Below are 23,606 nucleotides of genomic sequence, written 5' to 3' on the forward strand. Positions count from 1 at the left end.
ATTATCAGCTTTCAAAGAGAAATGAAAAGAAAAAAACCTATTTACATACAGCTGCTTTTTGCGTAAAATAAAACCCAAACTTTTCTTTTAAAAAAAGTTTAAAAGAATTTAAAAGCCCTTGGGATAAATAACAACTGTCAAAAAAACATTTCCCAAGTCCACCAACCATTGGTGTCATCCCGAAGATGTTGAAAGCTTTTGCTAGTATGTTGAAATAATACATTGAAACACCTCCATTCAGAGGCGGGTCAGGGAGCCAGTGAAGCCAGCCCACCTCCACCCAGTGCAGGAGAATCACAGTGGCCAGAGCTTAATCCCTCCTCCCTCGGGGCTGGCCAATTAGGCCAGACTGTGACCAGCCCCTGCTCTTTATCAGGGGGCATCGGTCAAGGAGGATGCTGAAGAGGAGGCCAGACAGCAGGGAGAGGAGTGAAGAGAGGAAGGTGGTCTAGCCTCCATCAGGGCAGGGAAGATTCAGGACAGACAGAGAGGTTTGAACCTGGAAAGCTGCTCACTACCAGGTCTATGAAGAGACAACTTGGCTGAAGAGTGTTCAGTGCAGGGATCATACTGCAGTGGAGAGAAAAGGGAGAAAAGCCACAATCTTGTGGTCCAAGCAGAGGCAAGGGTTAGGCATTTCAGGGGTCAACCCAGAAATCCTAGGGATTCAACAACAATGAAGCTCGAAGAAAAGTGTGGGATCAACGGGAGCCTTGTGGGAAGCAGACAGCCACACCTGGGTGAGGAGCATCAGGCACACAGGAAAGCGGTGGCAAGTGCAGGGGCTAAGGTCTCTGGGAAGCAGGAGGCAAATGGGAAGCAGGAAGTTCCCAGGAAAAGCCTCAACATGTACACCTGGCAGGAGATCCAGAGACACAACCAGCAGGCTGACCAGTGGCTGGTGATCAACCGCAAGGTTTACGATGTCACTGGCTGGGCCGACAGGCATCCAGGTGGGCGCCGAGTTCTCACCTACTATGCCGGGGAAGATGCCACGGTAAGATACTCTCTCTCTCTCTTTCTCTCCACCATGCTGAGCTGCTGAGTGGCTGAGATCTTGGCTGTCTTCTCAAATGCATTCAAGTACGTGTTCAGGCTCCACGATCACTCATCTCCTCCCAAACCAATTTTTCAAGATTCCTATCTGTGAATAGCAAGAACTTGGAAGCAAATGAAGCCTCAAGGTCTGGCTATTAGCTGCACCCAGTTTGGGATGAGCTTAAGCATTAACAGTAAACATTCCATTCGTGTATTCTTAGTGTTTTGTTTGGCTTTGCTTGGAAGTGGAGTCACTGTCTTGTAAGAAGAAAGATACAAAGAGGTAAATGTAATATGGGGGACAAAAAAATCTACACCCAACTAGACATTTCTGAAACTCTTACAATCAGAGTGTCTAAAAGAAAGAAAGCAATCCATTCAGTCTGCTTCAAAAAGTCATGAATAATGATGAAAGCCTACAATTTCCTAGGCTTTGAGAGCTTACAGAGCTCTTTTGCATCCTCAAGCTTACTCCCTGGGATACAGGTGATACAACCCACTTTTGTGGGCACATTCAAATGCATCACCTTGCATAGACCTACCCAGGAGGAGGCTGACTATTATTATATTACAAATGAGAAAATTAATGTTCAAACAGGTAAATAATGTGTCATATAGCCAGCAAGTGATAGTGCCACATTTTGAAATACACTTGGATCCTTAAGAAAATAACATTTTCACTGAATATTTGAAAAGGAGGTCTCCCAAAATCCTAAGTGCATTTTGGAACCCTTTTTAAAATATTCCATAGGAAGCTTGTTTTCTTCTTTTCTGAATATACCCAGGTACATCCCTACCATTTCTCTCAGATTTGACTTTTTTTAAACAAAGTTCAATCTTTTATTTGGAAATGTGCATGAGCTTGTAGTAAGGGATTTCCATATACTATGTAGAAAGCTACAGAGGAGAGAGTGCAAGAATCAAGGTGAAGAACATTTGTGTGAGAGTAACAGCAGAAAAATTAACAAAAAGAAAATGAAAAATACAACAGACCCCTAGCTATCCATCCTCTCATTTCCCCAACTCAGAGAAAATATGGAAGAAGCTTTTCCAGTGTGAGTCACAGAATCACTTCAGAGGCCATGCCGGTGAGGACGTGGGTCTCCAACCACCTTGTAAATAACTGATCACCTCACTGGGTTCAAGGCAGCCCAGACAATAAATCTGTAATTTGTTGGTTAATTTTATCTCAGAAGTCAGGAAAAGACCCTCGTGTCATATCCACCTGTAGCCAAAGAGGAGGAATTAATGAATATAATGGAAACCATCAGGATCTTAGGAACAAACATTTATGACACCTTAGGATTCATATATGATTTTTTTTGGGGGGGGGACCTTTTATTTTACATGTTTCCATGTTTTTAAAAAAATATTTTACAATAAGCAAATATTACTTTAATAATTAAAAGCCCTACTTATGCCGGGTGCGATGGCTCACGCCTGTAATCCTAGCACTCTGGGAGGCCGAGGCGGGTGGATTGAGTTCAGGCATTTGAGAGCAGCCTGAGCAAGAGCGAGACCCCCATCTCTACTAAAAATAGAAAGAAATTAGCCAAAACAACTAAAATACATAGAAAATATTAGCCAGGCACGGTGGCACATGCCTGCAGTCCCAGCTACTCAGGAGGCTGAGGCAGGAGGATCGCTTGAGCCCAGGAGTTTGAGGTTGCTGTGAGCTAGGCTGATGCCACGGCACTCACTCTAACCTGGGCAACAAAGCAAGACTCTGTCTCAGATTAAAAAAACATTTAAAAATAAATAAATAAATAAATAAATAAAAATAAAAGCCCTACTTAGAGTCTTTTATGCAACAAAATGGGACCTTTTCAAATCCTCTTCCGGTATCTAGATTTTGGTAGTTTTTGTTGTTGTTGTTGTTTTTTAATTCAGCATATTATGTAGGTACAAACATTTTAATTACATGAAATACATTTGCCTCCCCCAAGCTAGGGCTACAGGCGTGTCCTTCCCCCACAGAGTGTACCCCGTTTCCTATAGCTGTGGGTTTACCCCCCGACCCTTCCACAACCCCCCCTCCGGCAACCCCCCTTCGTGACCGGCACCTAGTAAGTATTACTACCATGTGAGTGCTTTAGTGTTTATCAATTACTACCAATTTAATGGCAAGTACATGTAGTGCACGTTTTTCCATCTTTATGATACCTCACTTCGAAGGATGGGCTCCAGTCTATCCAGGATAATATAAAAGGTGCTAGATCACTATTGTTTTTTGTACTTCAGTAGAACTCCATGGTATATATATACCACATTTTATCAATCCACTCATGTATTGATGGGCACTTGGGTTTTTTCCACATCTTTGCAATTGTAAATTGTGCTGCTATAAAAATTCAAGTCCAGATGTCCTTATAATAGAATGTCATTTTTCCTTTGGGTAGATGCCTAGTAGTGAGATTGCTGGATCAAATGGTATTTCCATTTTTAGCTCTTTGAGGTATCTCCAAATTACTTTCCACAGGGGTTGTACTGTCCCACAAGCAGTGTAAGAGTGGTCCTATCTCTTCATATCCTCAGCCAGCATTTATTATTTGGGGACTTTTTGATAGAGGCCATTCTCACTGGAGTTAGATGAGATCTCATTATACTTTTGATTTGCATTTCCCTAATGATTAGAAATGCTGAGCATTTTTTTATATGTTTGCTGGCCATTAGTCTGTCTTCTTTTGAAAAGTTTCTGTTCATGTCTTTTGCACATTTATTGATGGGGTTGTTTGATTTTTTTCTTGTTGATTTTTTTAAGTTCTATTTAGATTCTTGTTATCAGCCCTTTACTGGATGTGTAGAAAGAAAATATTTTCTTCCATTCTGTAGGTTGTCTATTCACTCTAATGATAGTTTTCTTGGCTGTGCAGAAGCTTTTTAATTTGATCAGGTCCATTTATATATTTTTGTTGCTGCTGTGATTGCTTTGCGGGCCTTTTTCATAAATTCTCTATATCTAAAATTCTCGATGTCTAAAAGGGTCTTCTCAACATTTTCTTCCAGAATTCTTAAGGTTTCATGCCTTGGGTTTAAGTCTGTTATCCATAGTGAGTTAACTTTTGTGAGAGGTGAGAGGTGAGAGGTGAGAGGTGGGGTCCAGTTTCAATCTTCTGCATGCAGATATCCAGTTTTCCGAGCACCACTTATTGAATAGAGATTCTTATCCCCAATGGATACTTTTGTCTGCTTTGTCAAAGATTAGATGACAATATAAGGATGGTTTTATGTCTGGGATCTCCGTCCTATTCCAAAGGTCTGTATCGCTGTTCTTATGCCAGTACCATGCTGTTTTGGTTACTATAGCCTTGTAGTAAAGTTTGAAGTCTGGCAGACTGATGCCTCCCAATTTGTTTTTGTTTTTTTTTTGTTTGTTTGTTTGTTTGTTTGTTTTTTGTGGTTTTTTTTTTTTTTTTTGCTCAAGATTACTTTAGCTATACGAAGTCTTCTCTGGTTCCAGACGAAGCATATAATTATTTTTTCTAAATCTGTAAAGAATGATGGTGGAATTTTGATAGGGATTGCATTAATTCTGTAGATCACGTTAGGTAGAATGGACATTTTAACAATATTGATTCTACCAATCCATGAGTATGGTAGAGATTTCCATCTATGCACACCTTCTACAATTTTTCTCAGTATTTCATAGTTCTCCCTATATATGTCTCTCACCTCCTTCACTAAATATATTCGTAAGTATTTAATTTTCTTTGATATTATTGTGAAAGGTGTTGTGTCTTTAATTTGATTTTAGGCTTGACTGTTATTGGCATATATGAATGCCACTGATTTGTGTGTATTAATTTTGTATCCTGAGACTTTACTGAATTCATTTATCAATTCCAGGAGTCTCTTGGTTGAATACTTGGGATTTTCTAGGTATAATAGCCTATCATCAGCAAAGAGTGAGAGTTTGTCCTCTTCTGTCTCCATTCAGAAACTGTTAATTCCCTTCTCATATCTGATTGCTCTGGCAAGGACTTCCAGCACTATGTTTAACAGAATTGGAGAAAGTGGGCAACCTTGCCTGGTTCCAGTTCTAAGCAGGCATGCTTTCAAGTTTTCCCCATTAAATATGATATTGGCTGTGGGTTTATCATATTTGGCCTTAATAATTTTAAAGAATGTCCCATCTATGCCTATTTTGTTAAGAGTTTTTATCATAAAAATGCGCTGGATTTTATCAAATGCTTTTTCTACATCTATTGAGAGAATCATATGGTCTTTGTCCTTGCTTTTATTTATGTGGTGAATTACATTTATAGATTTGTGTATGTTGAACCAGCCTTGCATCTCTGGGATAAAGCCCACTTGGTCATGATGAATTATTTTTTTGATGTGCTGTTGGATTCGGTTTGCTAAGATTTTGTTGAGGATTTTTGCGTCTATATTCATGAGGCATATTGGTCTGTAGTTTTATTTTTTTGTTACATCCTTTCCTGGCTTTGATATGAAGGTGATATTGGCTTCATAGAAAGAGTTGGGGAGGGCAACATTTATGAGGAAGACCCCCAAAGCAATCACAGTAGAAATAAAAATAAATAAGTGAGACCTGATCAAATTAAAAAGCTTCTGCACAGCCAAGGAAACTATCATTACAGCAAATAGACAACGTACAGAATGGGAGAAAATATTTGCTTTCTACATATCTGATAAAGGGCTGATAACAAGAATCTATATAGAACTTAAGAAAATCAACAAGAAAATATCAAACAACCCCATCAATAAATGGGCAAAGGACATGAACAGAAACTTTTCAAAAGAAGACAGAATAATTGCCAGCAAAGATATATAAGAATGCACAACATCTCTAATCATTAGGGAAATCGAAATCAAAACTGCAATGAGGTATCACCTAACTCCAGTGAGAGATAGGAACACTCTTACACTGCTGGTGGGACTTCAGATTAATACAACCCCTGTAGAAAACAATTTGAAGATACCATAAAGAGCTAAAAATAGAAATACCATTTGATCCAGCAATCCCACTACTAGGCATCTACCCAAAGGAAAAAAATACATTGTGTAATAAAGACATCTTCACTAGAATGTTTATGGCAGCAAAATTCACTGGTGCAAGGATGTGGAAAAAACCCAAGTGCCCTTCAATCCATAAGTGGATTAATAAAATGTGGTATATGCATACTATGGAATACTACTCAACTATGTAAAACAATGGTGATCTATCACCTCTTATATTATCCTGGGTAGAGCTCAAGCCCATCCTTCGAAGTGAGGTATCACAAGAATGGAAGAATAAGCACCAGATGTACTCACCATCAAATTGGTACTAACTGATCAACACTAAGGTACTCACATGATAGTAATATTCACTGGGTGTCAGTCAGGTGGGGGGTTGGGATGGATAGACTCCCAACTAATTGATGTGATATGCACTGTATGGGGGAAGGGCACACCTCTAGCCCTGGTTTGAGCAAGGCAAAGTAATTACTTGTAACCAAAATATTTGCGCCCCCATAATATCCTGAAATAAATAAAAAAGAATATTATAGGACCACCTAACCTCCTTTGTTGTACTGCCTCATCAATGCAAGCAAATGAATTCCCTGGAGCAGGCCAATGCCTCCCATTCTGAAAAACTATAGCTCTGCAGTATCTATTGTCACAGTACTGACCTGTGGACTTTCCTGGTAATCAGAAGAAACAATAACCCCAGAAGAATATTATTGTCAGGACATTGTTTCAGGGCTCTAGATAGCTGCTCAGAGCACTATGAAACTGCAAGAGATTATACTCTCCTGCATCTTCATCTTGATCCATCAGATTGTTTTCTGTCCTAATCTGCTCCAAAGCAACAAGCTGAACATGATTTCTCAATATGGATCACTGTGAGACACTTGAATCACCCCCTTAATCATTGAAACACTGCCTTCCTGCCTTCTTGGTTAGAGGAACTAAGTTTAGTATCATAGAATGTGAAAATTAGATAATACCTTTGCTGTCCTGTGGTCCAGCATTTTCCAAGGGGGTCAGAGGAAGTGTGCAAAAGCAGAATGGACACTAGTGTCTGGACTGGTTCTAGCAGATAACAGCCCATTTTGCATCTTTGCATCTAGGGACCCTTAGGCGAAGTAAATCTGAGGATTAGATATGGCAGCCTTCTAATGAACCTTGTTCATTATATAAGGACCGTCTTATAAGTAGGCCTGCATATAGCTCTTGGATGCATGTAAAATTGCTTCAGGATTTGAAGATGTTGGATTCCATATATTCACTAACATAATTCAGAGCTCACTCCACATTAGATATTGGTGTTCAGGAAGAAAATCTCTGAATTGCTGTATTGAAGAGAAAGTAAGTAGTAAGTTCTTATCTCCAGAGGTATAAATGTTAAGAAAGATCTAATGTGTATAAAAAACTTAATATATACTATTCAACATTCTCATTCATTTATTTAATCATTGTAATAACTTTATGAATTGAGTAACTAGTATCATCATCCCCATTTAGGGAAGAGAATATAGATGTACCATGGACAACTTAAGAGACTTGTCCACAATTATACAGCTAGTGTGTAGCAAAGCCAGAACTTAAATGTAGGAATTCAGCTATGGGCTCCACTTTTCTTAATCAGTACTATGGAACAGCACCAACCCAGAGTACTTTGTATGGCTCCCATGTCTTCAGTGTACAAACTTGTTGATATTTTATCATTCTTAATCATCCACAAGAATAATATCAGGAAGTCCAAATCTTCCTTTTGAAGAATCTTTCTTCCATTCAAAAACTGTTTCAATCCATAGAAGTAAAGAATCTCTTACTTCCAAACATCCACAGGATATAGGAACCACTGCTGCTTCTTGTAGCCCATGGAATTGCTACTTAACATGAACCTGAGATGAAAAAAGTACAGTTGACCACTGCTATTCTGTGCCTGGCTGTTGCCTAGTCCCAGCACAGACAGCCACAGAGTTTATTACAGAAGGTAAAGTGTGTAAGAGTGTACTACTTCAGACAACACAGGGACCAAGGGCTGTGCTCCCATGATTTCTCATGCTGCCTTTACCTTAAACCATCATTAACTTTAACCTGCCCTTGTCTAGAAATAACTAGAGAAGAAATAACTGGAGAAATAACATTCTCCTGGGCCTTGGCCAAGAACCGAGAGGGACCCCTCAATGGGAGATGATCTCAATTAGGGCATGCCTCAGACCGTGTGAGCCACTTCCACACCAAGACTGATGCTGGATTTAAAGACTCATCAGGGCCTATAAACTCAAGCAACTATTTCTCCTGGGTCTCCACAAAATAAACAGTGATCTTGTCAATGCCCCAGGGTAACCTGGCTATGTCATTGTGCCTAGAGAAGGATTGTGTACAGTGGGTGGGTTTCTAGCATGAGACTTTCATAAAGGAGCTCTCAAGGGTAATTTTGATCAATCAACTTGAAGCATTAACCTGAAGTTAGACGCAAATGCTCTGTAATGGACTCTATGCTGGTTGCCAGCGTGGGCACAGGATCAGGTAACCAAGGGATGTCTCTTCTAAGCCTCTAACAGGTCTCTCTGATTTACAGGATGCCTTCAGGGCTGTACACCCAGAGCTTGACGTTGTGCAGCTGTACCTTAAGCCACTGCTCATTGGAGAGCTTGCCCCCGGAGAGCCCAGCCAGGAGAGACACAAAAACGTGAGTGAGGTTTCAGGATCCAAGTGTGTGGAAGGATGGAGACAAGGCATAGAGGCCAATTTACTCTTTTCTGTGAGAAACCAGCTGTTGTGCCTGGGTGTGCCCACCACAGAGTAAATGAGTGGATTCTGTATATTTCAAAACAATGTCTTCCTCTTTTGTCCTCAGAACCCTCTGTGAAACAAAAGAATGGAACTTTTGATCTTGTATCAATGAGTAATGTCGTTGCTGTAAGCACCCACTTCATGCCACACAACTTACACATACAACTTTTTAGTGGCTGCTTGTAATTATGCATTTTCTGCCTGTGTCTATGTTCCCTGCTCAACTAAGTTCCATGAGAACAGAGAACCTGCCTATCTGGCTTATTGCTGTGTCCTCAGGACCTACCTGCACAGGATCAGACATGTCGTAAGAACTCCATGAATAGCCATTGAGTGAAAGATGTAAATATTTCCTAACTACAGCTCTTTTACATTTGTGGAAATTGTCAGTCAGGGAGAATAAATTACTTTCAGAAAGTCCATGGCTTGTATATCAAAGAGCTGAAACTCCACATGACTTCTTTCTGCTCCTATCCCTTGGGTATTCCCAATGATGAATGCCATTCTTTCTTTAATAGTTTGATTACATGAAGTATTGTCTTCACAGGGTCTCCATAGGACTAAAAATTCACTTGAACAGTTTTACATAAACATTAAATGGATTTTACTTAATATGTAGCAATTCCATTTTTTGCAATTTATTTTTCTAAAAGCTTTAATTTGTCTGATTCTTAATTCTTTTGAAATAATTAGTACAAAACACTGGTCCATATACAACTATGAAGCAGAAATAGTGAAGATTTTATTCCCTCTCTAAGAAATGAGGAGACGGTCTCACAGACATAGCAAGGCTCATCTGAGAACACACAGCTGGTTAGGTGCAAATCTGACTAATGTTTAGGGTCACTCCATGGGCCCATGAGCATCCTGCAGCACAGCTCTGTTGGGAGGACTGGGCTCTGAGGGTGGACAGCCTCAACTCACACCCCAACCCTGCCATTCTCGAGTTGTGTAAGTTTAGGCCAGTTCTCAAAACTCTGTATGGCTCAGTTTCTCTCCCTGTAAAATAGCAACTACCAGACCAACCTGAGAAGAGTTATTGGGAAGATGACTGAAAGAAGTAAAGTCATTTGTAGTGCTTACAAAAGTCTCTCAACATAATAAATGCTTGATAAACTTTAAATATCATCCTTATCATGAACCCAATGCTGATACTAGCAATGTACAAACTTCCAGATAGAGCTCCACCATTTGGGTCAGGTGGCCCTAGGTTAAAAAGGGAAGATGACACAAAGCTCTATTGCTTTTCCTAAAAATTCCCTGTAAGAAAAAGAAAATCCCACTAATGGCTGAGAGATATAAGACAATCACTATATAAAAGACTATTGGTCTCTGGGGTAAAGATCTACTATAAATTTTCTTTTGTATCCCAGATCTTGTACATCTATGGGGATACTCAACTCACTATGTGTAGAAAAATTAGTGTTTGAGCATGAAAGTGGGTGTCAGGGGTGGGTTTAGGTCCAGCATCTGTCACTGACTTCCTTATGACTTCAGATCAGTCACTCTTCTGGGTTTTGATGATGGCCTACCCTGCAATAAATGGGCAGGGAAAAATGCCCAGGCTGGGAAGCAGCCTAGATATGACCAATTAATATTACAAAATTATTGAAATGATCTACGGCCACAAGAATTGCAAGGTGGATGGGGGCTTCAGTCAATGAACCTATCCAGACTTTTGCCAGGCATTGTGTCCTTTCAAAGTTCCGTCAGGCTTGGTGTCACAGTGCATACCTATAATCCCAGCATTTTAGGAGGCCAAGGAAAGAGGATCACTGGAGCCCAGGACTTCAAGGCTACAGTGAGCTACCATCATGCCACTGCACTACAGCCTGGGAGTCAGACCAAGATCCTGTCCTTAAGAATAAAATTAACAGTTTCAGCAGTGAATTTTGAATTGGTATTTTTGACTTCTATAGTTGTTTTCATAGCTCTTTTTATTTCTAATTTCTCTCCTTTCTTATATCTGTAAAGCTCTACTGTCTTTCTTATACCCTGGTCACTTTCTCGACTGTCTTGGTTTGAAACCCATTATACTCAATAAGCCAAGAGCTATTTCTTTCCAACTTTGCACACTCCCCAGGATGCCATGGTAAGCTTATAAACTAATGCTAATATTGTACATGAACATACACACATGCACATACACATGGTGTACTTATACAGGATCACTCTAACCAGTAGATACACACCAATGCCACTGGGGATGCTGTCTCATTTGGGGAGATTTACTGAGTAGGTCTCAGAAAATTCATCCTTATAGCTACTCTAATTGAACTACGTTGCTCTTTGTTCACCATTTTCTATGAAAGAGCCCTTTTTACACATTAAATACTTGACTTGGACAGCACTTTGTAAATTATACCAATAATTATGGTAACACAGAACCATATAGATGACCAAGTTCTCCAAAGCAAAACCAGAGCTTAATCAACACCTAAAATAATACTGATGGCTTAAAATGCAACTGTTAGGGTTATTTATCCTTCTACCGAGCCCTTTTTCCCTTTTTCCTCTGCAAAAACCTAATTCTGAGTTCCATAGCAGTTTGAGGACAGTTTGCAAGTCACTAATCATCTTTCTCCTCTCCAGGAAAAAAAAATTTTCATCACCTTTTTTTGAAAGTTTTGGTTACTGGTTCATTATTTGTTGTTTTTAATTCTGGAAAATTAAATTTGTTAATATTAAACAAATTCTATTCAAGATTCGCCTGGGGGATGGACACACTTGAAGCTCTGACTCGGGTGGGGCAAAGGCAATATATGTAACCTAAACATTTGTACCTCCGTAAAATGCTGTAATAAAGAAAAAGAATTAAAAAAAATTCTACTGACAAAATAAATTCATCACAAATTAATAAAATGTAATATTAATGATGTTAATTTCTATTCCCTTTTCCCTGAATGAACTAATTATTTTTCTTTAAATACTTATTTCACAGTCCCAGTTGGTGAAAGATTTCCAAGAATTGCGGAAGACAGTAGAGGCTATGAACATGTTCGATGCCAACCTGGGGTTCTTCTTCCTTCACTTAGCCCAGATCTTGATTTTGGAAGTCCTGGCTTGGCTAACAGTGTATCATTTTGGCACTGGCTGGTGTGTTACAATATTCATTGCCTTTCTGCTCACGATTTCCCAGGTGAGCAGATATCCTAAGCCCAGGCAGTGTCCTCACGGGATGATGGCTTGGATCTTTTTCTTCTATCTTTAGATTGATGTCAGCTGCTGTCTGAGGATTCTTGGCCAGATACTCATCACTGTCAGGCACTAAGCAACAAGTTACAAAACGTCACTGGGCGCAGTTCTCTCATCTGTAAAATGGGGATAAAAATGAATATGAAATTATTCTGAGGAGGACTAAACAAACTACAGTGTAAAATACCTAGCTCAGTGTAGGGCTTGTGGTAAATGTTTAATTAATGACAGTTGCTACTGGTTGTTCCATTTTATTCTCACAATTTCAGTAACTGAGGATCTGTCCTTGGCCATGTAACATTGACCTTTATCTTTCATTGATTAACGGACCAATATTTATCAATGCATCATACCATTATTTCTCCAAGGGCAGAGACTTTATCTTATAATATGAGAATAAGAACATATAAGTCCTTCTGTAAATGACAAACAGCAGCTGATACTTAGCAAAATATCTGAGAAATTCTTGTAGAATAAAGTATGGATCTCTGAACACGGCCTTCTATGAATGCTACACTGTGTTGTGAGTATGAAGGGAAATTCACATGCTTTCTGCTCCAGAGAAAGGAGACATCTAGTGGAGCAGAGAGTTACTCAATCGGCTAAACATACTGCATGACAGGATGGTATTAATGCCAATGAGAGGAACAGTGTGTGCCCTTGGAGTACAAAGGAGCATTTCATTCTCATTGGGAAAAGTGGAGAAGGTTTTGTAGGGAACTAACAGCAATGTGTTACCAAATTATAGAATTTTGAATGTTAATTTTTTTTCCTGAAAAGCCATCATGCTTTATATCTTAAAAAGTGACTTTTGGAAACAACAGAAGAATCCAATCGTTGTTTGGTGCTTAGCAGGAGCTGGGCACTTTGCATCTATGTAAGTTGCACAGCAGCCCATGAGTCAGGTATTAGTAACCATTATCAGAGGAAGAATTGAAGGTCAGAGCTACCAAGTTACTTTCCCTGAGTCATAAAGCACAACAGTGGTGAAGAACATTTAGAATCCAAATCTGTCTGACTCCCAAGACCATGGTCTTTCCAGTCCATCCTGGAAGATTTGGGCAGTGGGAAGGGGAGCATTCAAGGCTGAGAGAACCACTTGCACTAAGGCACAGTGGTTAGAAAAAGCAGGCCAGGGTGGAAAATAAAAGCTTGGCTTAATTTCAGATGAGACCACCCAAAATTCTCAAATGGGCTCATAAATCTACTATGGGGCTCATATATTGATTTCTTCTGGAGTTCCCAACAACTCTAACAGCAACTTCATCTCTCCTAGGGTCAGAGTATACTTTTGCAGCATGACGCGGGACACAGTTCCATATTTAAGAAGTCCAAGTGGAACCATCTGTTTCAAAAATTTATTATGTGCCATCTCAAGGTACAGGATGTCAGGGGTATGATGAGGATTCTTGAATGTCATTTCCTCAGGCACTGGCTTTCACGTTTGTTTGACTGTGCATTTGTATCACTAAAAAATGTTTATTATACTCTACTAATAAATGTAAATGTACTAATACTGTAGATAATATAAATTCTAATACGTAATGCAGTGTTATAAAATATGTGCTAAAATAAGAATTTTATGAGAAAAATCTTTAGTTTTATGATAGTCTACTTGCCCCAATCCCTGGCACCTCATTGCCCTAAGCAACCACCTTGCCAGAGAAAGTTTGTGCCTTTAGAAATGAAGATGTGCACTGTAACATCATGAATGTGGATATTCTTAGAAGGGATTTGAACATTTACTGCTGGGAAGTTAGGGGACTTCAGCAGGCTTCATTAGTCCTTGAAGAGTGGGGCTGTCAAGAAATAAAAAGATGCAGAAGAACAAATAAAAGTGAAGAGAAAGAGAAAAAGTAGCCAGGGAAAGACAGGTGGCTCTGCTCAAGAGTTCAGGAATACACATCCCAGACCACTGGAAAAAGCAGAGTGATACGACAGCTGGTCTAATCCCCCCAGTATAAGCTAGGAAGCTCCAGGAAGCAAGTACACAGTCCTGTCCACCACTGCAATGCAGCACCTAGGAGAGTGCCTGGCACATAGTAGGGCTTCAATAAGCATTGTTGAATGAATGAAGGAATGAATCAGTGAGTTCATGAGCAAACAGGACTCCTAAGAGCAGCTTCGGCCCCAGCTGTGACGGTGCTCATGGTGCGGTCCTGAGTAAAGCACATTCTGTCTCTGGCCCTCAGTGTTCCCATCTGTAATATTAGGAGTAAAACTAGATTTCAGCTTTTCTGGAACTTTCTAGGATTTGGTGACTCTGTCCTCTGGCCCAGAGGGAGGCCAGAGCCCTTCCACGAACCAAGCCTGCATTCAACCAAGGGCCTCTTAAGGAAAACTGACTGACTCAGAGCCCATTTGTTCTTCCTTAACTCAGCAGTTTCCTATATGTTTACCTGTCTGGGTATCTGGCTCCCCCACCTACAGTAGCTGAAAAGTGTCCCCTATAAAAGGGTGAAGGGAATGCAGGGGACAGGCCCACAGAGAGCCATGAGCAGTAACCACTGCCAGCAAATGGTGAGGAAAGGCAGATGGGACCCACGTCAGATGACAGCCTGCCACGTGCCAGGTTCAGAACAAGCCCCATTGGGCTATTGTCCCGTGTAATTCTCATGAGTGGGGATTATAGCACCCCTGTTTTTCAGCTGAGATTGATGTTCGAAGTGGTTAACTATTTACGCCAATGGCCACAAGCTGGTAAGTGGAAGAACTCTTAGCACAGTATTAAATAGTGCAGGCTCTAGAACAGTGCTTTTCATTTTTTGGCTATCATTTGAAGTCACCTGAAGAAATTAAAAAAAAGAAAGAAAAAGAAAAACCCTGATGCCTAGCAACCATCTCTAGATATTTTGATCAAATTCATCTGTGCTGGGGCCTGGAATGAGCATGGTTTTGAATCTCCTGAAGGTTATTCTAACCTGCAGGCAGGATGGAGAACTGCTGTTTTAACAGCAGACCTGCCTGCTGTGGATCTCAGCCACTCATTAGCTGGGTCACTTTAACAAGTTACTGAATGTCTTTGAACTTCAGTTCCTTCAACTGTAAAATGAGGTTAGGGACCTGATAGGGACGTTGTCAGGATTACATATGATACCTATGTGTCATGCTCAACACAGTGCCTGGCTATGGAAAATGCTTAATAATGGTTAGCTGCTACTAATAGTAGGAACAAACTTCTATAACCAAATAAGGACCAAGAATCATGAAGACACCTGTTTAATGGTGATGGTGTGAGGATGATAAGTCACAATATTATTGAGTGGCTAGACACTAGCCGCTGTTCTCATCTTACGCTCTCTCCCATTGAGCAGACTGAACCTTAAGTAGATTAAATAGCACTGATTTGGAATGAGATGTGTATTAGAGACATATCTGTCACTCAAAATGATTAGAATGAATAATAAATTGTCATTCTATGTGACAAGTTGCACCTAACCAGAAAATTCCTGTAGGCACATTATTCCACCCTTTATCCACCAGTGTTAGACAGATGAGGTGTTTCTGGATACACTCAGGGTGGGTGATTTGCTCAAACCACACAGCAGTATTTGTACATCTAGTTTATGTAACTAGGTTGTTGTGCCTCCAAATCCTTTGCTTTATTACAACTTTCAGACATTCAATGAGAGAGAGAATCACAAACAAGTCAATCAGAGGTGATTCAAGCTTGCCATCAGCTAAAATATTTTTATTCTCACTCACTTTGATATGAAAGCATTGAAGCCAGAACATGCGATGATCTGAGCCAAACCCCACAGAGAGATCCCTTCAGATCCATGAGTCTTTGAAATATTCACTGAAGTAGGAAACCCGGGGCCACTTCTTTTCTCCAGAACTAATTAAAGTCTTGGAGCTGAGACTTCTTTACGTGTTAAGTAGCAATAATACTCTCTGCCTCACCTCCCTTCAGATTTTTTTGGCAGGGGGAAATGAGGATCAAATAAGAGAAGGACGGAAAAACATTTTGTTTCAAAAGGCTTTTATGATTGTCACTATCAGAAATTGTTTTAGCCTGAAGTTATGTTTCTGGATGAGGAAATTATTTCTTCATAAGCTATGACAGCCTCTGTCCAATGAGTCATTCTGTGACCCAGCAGTGGGGCAAGGTCGAGACTCTCAAATATCTTATTTTGACTTTGGGGACGGATTCAGAAAACTCTGACAGTGAAGGCTTTTTCTGGAGAGAGGTCTTCCAACTAACAAGCCCTCTGTTCTCCTCAGGGCCTGTCAGGAAACTGGTGGAATTATGGGCACTTCCAACATCATTTAAAAACAAATGACTACACCGCAGACCCGGATGTCAAAATGAGCCCACTTTTTGTGGTTGGAGATTTGCAACCTGTCGAGGTACGCTTAGAAATCCTAGCAGCGGAGAAATGTTCCTGGAAGTGGTTCCTGCAGAGGGGGACCTTTGGCCTTACCTTGGAAAGATCAAGCTGAAAGTTCTGGTTTCACACTCAGTCTGGGAGCATTGATCTTTCTTTTAGGTTCAAAATATAGACTTGAAATAACTGAACCTAGAGTTAAAATTTGGAATCATGACTCCTGGCTTTAAAGGTCATCTGGTCCAACCTCCTGCTCCAGGAACTAGAGAACCCACATCACTGTATTTGAGCCATCCCAGTGACAATGGGTCCCTGCCCAGTGCCTATATCAATACCTCTGAGGCAACACCCAGCCAGGAAGAGACAGTGGATCTAAATGAGTGAGTTTGGCAGTGACTGTCCAGAGTTTAATGAGGATGTGGAGAAATGTTCACCAAGAGAAGACAGGACAGTATGTTCTATAAGCACTAGATCACAAATATCTAAATATCTAGTTATCGCAACTACTTCTAGTCCAGTTAAAAGAGACTGTGCGGTTATATTTAGTTCATATCAATTTTGGTACATTTATAAATAAACCACAGCCTAAATCTCTCTTAACTTAACTAGAGATGCCAGCTCTAAGCTTCTTAAAGTACAGAAAAAGGAGGAGAAAAGTCATCTTCAGAATTTCTCAGTTATTGATTCTTTTAACTTCAACTTAAAACCATCATGTTAAGTAGTACTTAAATTGCCAGGTATTAGGTATAAGGATAAGCAAGGAAATGTATCTCTTCTCAAAGGAAAATACTGGCTCCTGAATGTCAGGTACTTAGGCAGAGGTTGCTATCTCCTTCTGGAAAAACTTAAGAGATTTATAAAATAGCGGAGTATAGCTTTGTCAGTTGTCACCTAGGCCTATCCCAAAAATTCTGGGACCTTTCAAAAATAGTTTTTCCCAGTTTGGAGAGACTCACCCTCTTCCCCAGCTGAAATAGGAAACAATGTCTCTTATTTCAATTTTTTAAAAAAAATTGTTGGCTGTGATCAGAAACCATTTGCTTTTGACCGTGGCTCCCCAAACAAGTTGGACTTCCTGATGTTTGTGTTAGGGTGTGAGCTAGTGCACCCAGGTTTGAGAAAGATTTCTCCAGACAAAGTTTAGGGTAGGAAGAAGTTTATTTACTTTTTCCTGGGTGGAGATGGGCCAGAGAAAGGGCCAGCAGGTAGGTGGGGAAAGGGAGGATGTGCTGGCCTTGAAAACCAGCCATTCAGACATTTTAAACGGGGAGGGTGTAAATCAGTGGGGTACAGCTGAGAAACTGCTGCATCTCCTGCTTTCTTTCTTCTGTATGACAAGATGATAACAGAAGGGGCAGCAGATGTCACAACCTAAGATTTGGCTCCCCTGCCTTTCCTTGGAGAAGGGATTATGGCAGGAGATGTGACCCTGCCCTCCAGCTATGGCTGAGGCCTGAAGCTCGCAGCTGCTGTTCACTCTGGGACCCTTTAGGCAGAAAAAAAAAAAAAAAAAAAAAACAGATTATAAAAGCAGTTTTGAAAGAGAGATATTTATATTTAATATCTCTTTTCCATCTAGTCAGCTCTTTTCAGAGGTTATGCAAAACAGAACTGATGGGTACCTGTTAGAGAGAACTCATATTATTGATCTTTAACAGTTACTAGGAAATTGCAGATTAGATATTTTCCCGTTAATTTTACAAGGACACCCCTTTCACTTTGTCAAGTTCTAGGCTTATCACTAGAATCGAGACATGTTGATTTCTCTAGTTTTCCCCCCACTGCCCAGAGCAAAGGAGGTTGTCCCACCGCAGTTCATGAAGCAGCCTGGCTCTCTCCGCATCTGCCTTCCCCAGAGCTGCGTTCAGTGCACCTGCTGCCTCTGCACAGATGAGGGAGGCCCCTCTCCAACCTCTGCACCTGCCCCGGGGACACAGGCCCAGAGCCTTAGAGTTCTCTGTAGCATAGTTTCAAAGCCGCTGTACAGGACATTGTTGATACTCTGTTTAAATGCTAAAATTATTTAGATCCTAAAACTCAGCAGTTTCTCATCAAAAACATTTCTGATGACCCCTGAGTTTTCCTTCCTTCCATCTTTACTTAAAGTCTTTCCACTACTTTCTTCAGACATTAATTTCTTCAATAAGCGTTTATTGAATCTTGTATGTCCTGAGCTCTCATCCTGAAAGACTTGGAATCCTCCTTTGGAGTGATAATCACAATGAGACCATTTTCTACCTAGTCCCTTTTCCATATTTCCCACTACTGAAATATTTGGAGATTTGGGAGTAACTCCAAATAGCTATTATTACTTCATCACCATGACAGTTCTTTTAATTTGTAATAATAAGAGATGGAGAAACCAACCACACCATCCAAATAAGAGAAAAAAATCTATCCATAGGAGGGAAGATACCTAAGGAATGGTGGAAACAACAGTCAAACACTGCTTGTAGTGTTGCAACTCAGGAAACAAAGGGAAAAATATGGAGTGGGTGTGAATTATCTTTCATTCATTAATTCCTTCAATAAACATTTACTGAATGTCTGCCACCTACTGGAGATATAACCATTACTTCTATTCTCCTCTCAAAGCATTTGCTGTTTTTGTGCCCTAAACACAGCCAGATTAACTACAGTGACTCATAGAAAAAGGAATCAAATTCTCAATAGTAATGATAATATAACAATTATATGATAATAGGTAATAAATAATTGTGCATAATATATAATAAATATTATGAATATTAGCATCATGCCTTAAAATAGTAACTCATAGTGTGAGATTCATGATGAGAACACAAAAGAAGAAAAATGAGACAGATAAGAGGGTCTCATGCCTATATCTTTTATCATATGACCATTTGGTATTTGTTGGAAGAATGAATGAAAATGGAGTCTGAGTCACAAACAGGATCCTAAATCACACAGTTGAAGAAAAGCTAGAAAAACTCATTAGAAATATTCTTTCTCAGTCACTATTCCACTTTACATAAGGAGAAAAAGTTTCAAAATGGTATTCATGGGAATAAAAAAATGATCACAATCCCCATAATCAAATGATCACAATCCCCACAATCCATTCGTGCAAGAATTGCTCACGTTTAATTAAAGCAAAAAGATGCCACAAGATTTACTCCCATCCCAGTTTTGATTCTTATAATGACTCAGGTCTGACAGCTAACAAAAACTGAACAGAGATGGCTCTTTCTACAGAGATTTTAGACACGAAGATACACACACTGACACCACACGCACACACACCCTCTCTCAGACACACGCATGTTCTTGAGTGTAATGAGCAGAAGTGTTTTCTTCTATTTTAGTTTTTTTTCTCTCTCTCTCCATTCAGTATGGCAAGAAGAAAATCAAATACATCAACTATGAAAAGCAGCACCTGTACTTCTACATAGGTGAGTCCGCCAGAGGCACATTCCTTACTATCCCATTTCCTTGAAGCCAGCACTTGTCAGCCAGAAGGCTGACTGCAGTTCTCTCACAGAAACCTGCCAGGTCTTACTGTTACTGGGAAAAGCAGCATGTCTCGTTTCAGACTCACTAAGGTAGAAATCTGCAAAGGGAAATGGAAAAGCAAATAGGCGTTTTTAACCAGCATCTCCTCACTCTGTGTGGTGAGCAGGGAAGGAGGGAGATGCCCCACAAGGGAGGGAATGCTGCTGCCAGTCCAGGGATCCTGCACCCGGGACTCTCATCCTAGAAAGACGAAACACATGTCAAGAGAAAAGGAGAGGGGTATTTGGGTGGGGAGGGAAAGGAGGTGGGAAAATAATCCTGAAGCATTTAGTGTGACACCAGAGAAAGGAGAGGCCCAGGAATAAAAGGCATCTCCCGTGACCAATCACGCGATTGGTCCAGGGCATTGTTTCTGCTGACTGGAGCTTATTGAAGATGGGCTCCCTCCTGCCCTCCCACACAGACCAGGACGCAGGGGCCTCATCCTTCTTGATGACTATGTCTCAGAGGGATGGCTCTCATGTCTCTGAGGAAGGCATTTCTGGGAAGTAAGATTTTTTTATTGCTGCTTCAATGGCATTGTTCATTATTGATCTGTTCCAGAGTCCTAGTTCTTCCTGATTGAGTCTTAGGAGGTTATATGCTTCCAGAAATTTTTCCATTTCCTCTAGGTTTTTGAGTTATGTGCATAGAGATTTTCTTAGTATTCACACATGATAATTTGTATTTCTATGGTATCAGTTGTGATATCTCCTTTTTCATTTCTAATTGAGCTTATTAAGTCTTTTCTCTTCTATTCCTGGTTAATCTACCAAGATCTCTATCAATTTTGTTTATCTTTTCAAAGAACCAACTTTTGATTTCATTAATCTGTATTATTTTCTTATTTTCTATTTGGTTTAGTTCTTCTCTGATCTTAGTTATTTCTTTTCTTCTGCTGGCTTTGGGCTTGGTTTGCTCTTTCTTTTCTAGTTCCTTGAGATGTATCATTAGATTGTTAATTTGTAATATTTCTGTCTTTTTGTTATTGGTATTTTTGGCTATGAATTTTCCCCTCAGGACTACTTTTCCTTCATTGAATAAATTTTGGTAGCTTGTGTCCTCTTTGTCATTCAATTCAAGGAATCTCTTAATTCCCATCTTAATTTTTTCATTGGTAAAATGATCATTTAGTATCAGGTTGCTTAATTTCCATGACTTTATGTAGAATTGTGTGTTTCTCTTAGAGTTGAATTCTAGTTTTCTTCCACTGTGTCTGAGGAGATACATGGTATGATTTTGATTTTTTTGATTTGTTGAGCCACATTTTGTGGTCTAAAATGTGATCAATCTTGGAGAATGTTCCATGTGCTGTTGAGTAGAATGTACACTCAATGGTTTGGGAATAAAATATTCTGTATATATCTGTTAGGCCCCATTATTTTATAGTCTCATTTAGGTCCAACATTTCTTTATTTATTTTCTGCTTGGATGATCTGTCCAGTTCTGTGAGTGGAATGTTGAAGTCCCTGGCAATTACAATGTTGCTGTTTATGTCTTCACTAGATCTAGTAGAGTTTTCTTTATGAATCTTGCAACAACAACAACAACAACAACAAAGCCCTGGACCAGATGAACTCATAGCCACATTGTATGAGACCCACCAAGAAGAATTGGTACCTATTCTGCAGAAATTATTCCATAGCATCAAGAAGAAGGGAATCCTCCACAAGTCATTCTATGAGACCATATCACCTTGACATCAAAGCCAGGAAAAACACAACAAAAAAGAAAACTACAGACCAATATCCCTTAAGAAAATAGATGCAAATATCCTCAATAAAATTCCAGCAAACAAAACTGAACAGCATATCAAAAAAATAATCCACCATGAACAATTGGGCTTCATCCCAGGGATGCAAGAATGGTTCAACATACATAAGTCAATAAATGTGATTCACCATATAAACAGAAGAAAAACAAAGATCATATGATCATTTCAATTGATGCAGAAAAAGCATTCAGAACACTTTCATGATAAAAACTCTTAACAAACTAGGCATTGAAAAACATACTCAAAATTATAAAAACCACAGATGACAAACTCATAGCCAGCATCATACTGAATGGAGAAAAGTTGAAAGCATTCCCACTAAGAACTGGAAGAAGACAAAAATTCCCACTGTTACCAATTCTATTCAACATAGTGCTGGAAGTCCTAGCCAGAACAATCGGGCAAGAGAAAGAAATTAAGGGTCCCCCAATGGGGAAAGACCATTTCAAACTATTGTTTTTTGTATCCAACATGATCTTACATCTAGAAAACACCAAAGATGAAACCAAGAGACTCCTGGAATTAATAAATACATTCATCAAAGGCTCAGGTACAAAATCAACGTATACAAATTAGCGCCATATATATACACCCATAACAATGAAGCTGAGAATAGAATCAAAGACTCAATGCCATTCACAATAGCTACAAAGGAAATAAAATACCTAGGAAAATACTTAACCAAGAAGGTGAAAGATCTCAACAAAAAGAACAATACTGCGGAAATATATCACAGATGATATTAATACAAATAAGTTGAAAAACATATCATGCTCATGAGTTGGTAGAATCTACATTGTGAATATGTCCATACTACTCAAAGTGATTCACAGATTCAATGCAATCTCCATCAAAATACCAAAATCATATTTCACATACCTAGAAAAAAAATATTTTTATGCTTCATGTGGAACCAGAAAATAGCCCTAATAGCCAAAGCAATTTTAAGCAAAATGAACAAATCAGGAGGCATTACATTACCAGATTTCAAAATATACTACAAGGCTGTAGTAACTAAGTCAGCATGGTATTGGCACAAAAACAGAGAAATAGAGCAATGGAACAAAACAGAGAACCCAGATACAAACCCACCTACATACAGCTATCTGATCTTTGACAAAAGAGACAACAATCTACCCTGGGGAAAAGAATCCTTAGTCCGTAAATGGTGCTTGGAAAATTGGTTAGCCCCATTCAGAAGAATGAGACAAGATCCATATCTCTCACCACTTACAAAAATTAATTCAAGATGAATAGAAGACTCAAATTAGGGCATGAAAATTTTAGAATTATAGAATAAAATGTTGGAAAATTCTTCTGCATATTGCCATGCAAAGAATTTATGAAGAAGAATACAATGGCAATCACAAGAACAAAAATAAATAAATGGGACTTAATTAAATTTAAAAGCTTCTGCACAGCCAAGGAAATAATGAACAGACCAAATAGACAACCCTCAAAATGGGAGAAAATATTTATTTAATATAAACCCAATAAAGGACTAATAACCAGAATGTACAGAGAACTGAAGCAAATTACCAAGAAAAAAATCAAACTGCCCTATTAAAAACAGTGCAAAATACCTCAATAGAAGCTTTTCAAAGAAGATAGACAAATGGCCAATAAACATATGAAAAAATGTTCAACATCACTAATAATCAGGGAAAGCAAATTAAAACCATAATGACATTTCACCTTACCCAAGTCAGAATGTCCTTTATTAAAAAGTCCAAAAGTCCAGAACAATAGATGTCAGTGTGGGTGCAGAGAGAAAGGAATGCTTACACATTCTTGGTGAGAATGCAAATTAGTACAGCCTCTATGGAGAACTGTGTGGAAAGTCCTCAAAGAACTAAAAGTAGGCCTATCATTTGATCCAGCAATCCTACTACTGCATATTTACCCTGAGACAAAGAATACATATTATCAAAAAGACACCTTCACTCGAATGTTTATCACAGCACAATTCATAATTGCAAAGATGTGGAATCAAGCCAAATGCCTGC

General features: G+C 39.4%; 1 protein-coding gene across 1 annotated transcript in view; it reads left to right on the plus strand.

Moving 5' to 3' along the window:
• The first annotated feature begins 641 nt into the window (after nucleotides 1–641).
• Nucleotides 642–23,606, plus strand: part of LOC138384500 (fatty acid desaturase 2-like protein FADS2B) — a 30,501-nt gene continuing 7,536 nt past the window's right edge. Inside the window, exons 1-6 of the mRNA XM_069470007.1 lie at nucleotides 642–997; nucleotides 8,576–8,686; nucleotides 11,732–11,929; nucleotides 13,262–13,363; nucleotides 16,210–16,335; nucleotides 19,666–19,726. Coding sequence (XP_069326108.1) covers nucleotides 677–997; nucleotides 8,576–8,686; nucleotides 11,732–11,929; nucleotides 13,262–13,363; nucleotides 16,210–16,335; nucleotides 19,666–19,726 — 919 coding nt within the window. The 5' untranslated portion in view covers nucleotides 642–676. The remainder of the gene's footprint in view (nucleotides 998–8,575; nucleotides 8,687–11,731; nucleotides 11,930–13,261; nucleotides 13,364–16,209; nucleotides 16,336–19,665; nucleotides 19,727–23,606) is intronic.

The sequence above is a fragment of the Eulemur rufifrons genome, chromosome 6 (assembly GCF_041146395.1).
Source record: "Eulemur rufifrons isolate Redbay chromosome 6, OSU_ERuf_1, whole genome shotgun sequence".
Classification (NCBI taxonomy): Eukaryota; Metazoa; Chordata; class Mammalia; order Primates; family Lemuridae; genus Eulemur; species Eulemur rufifrons.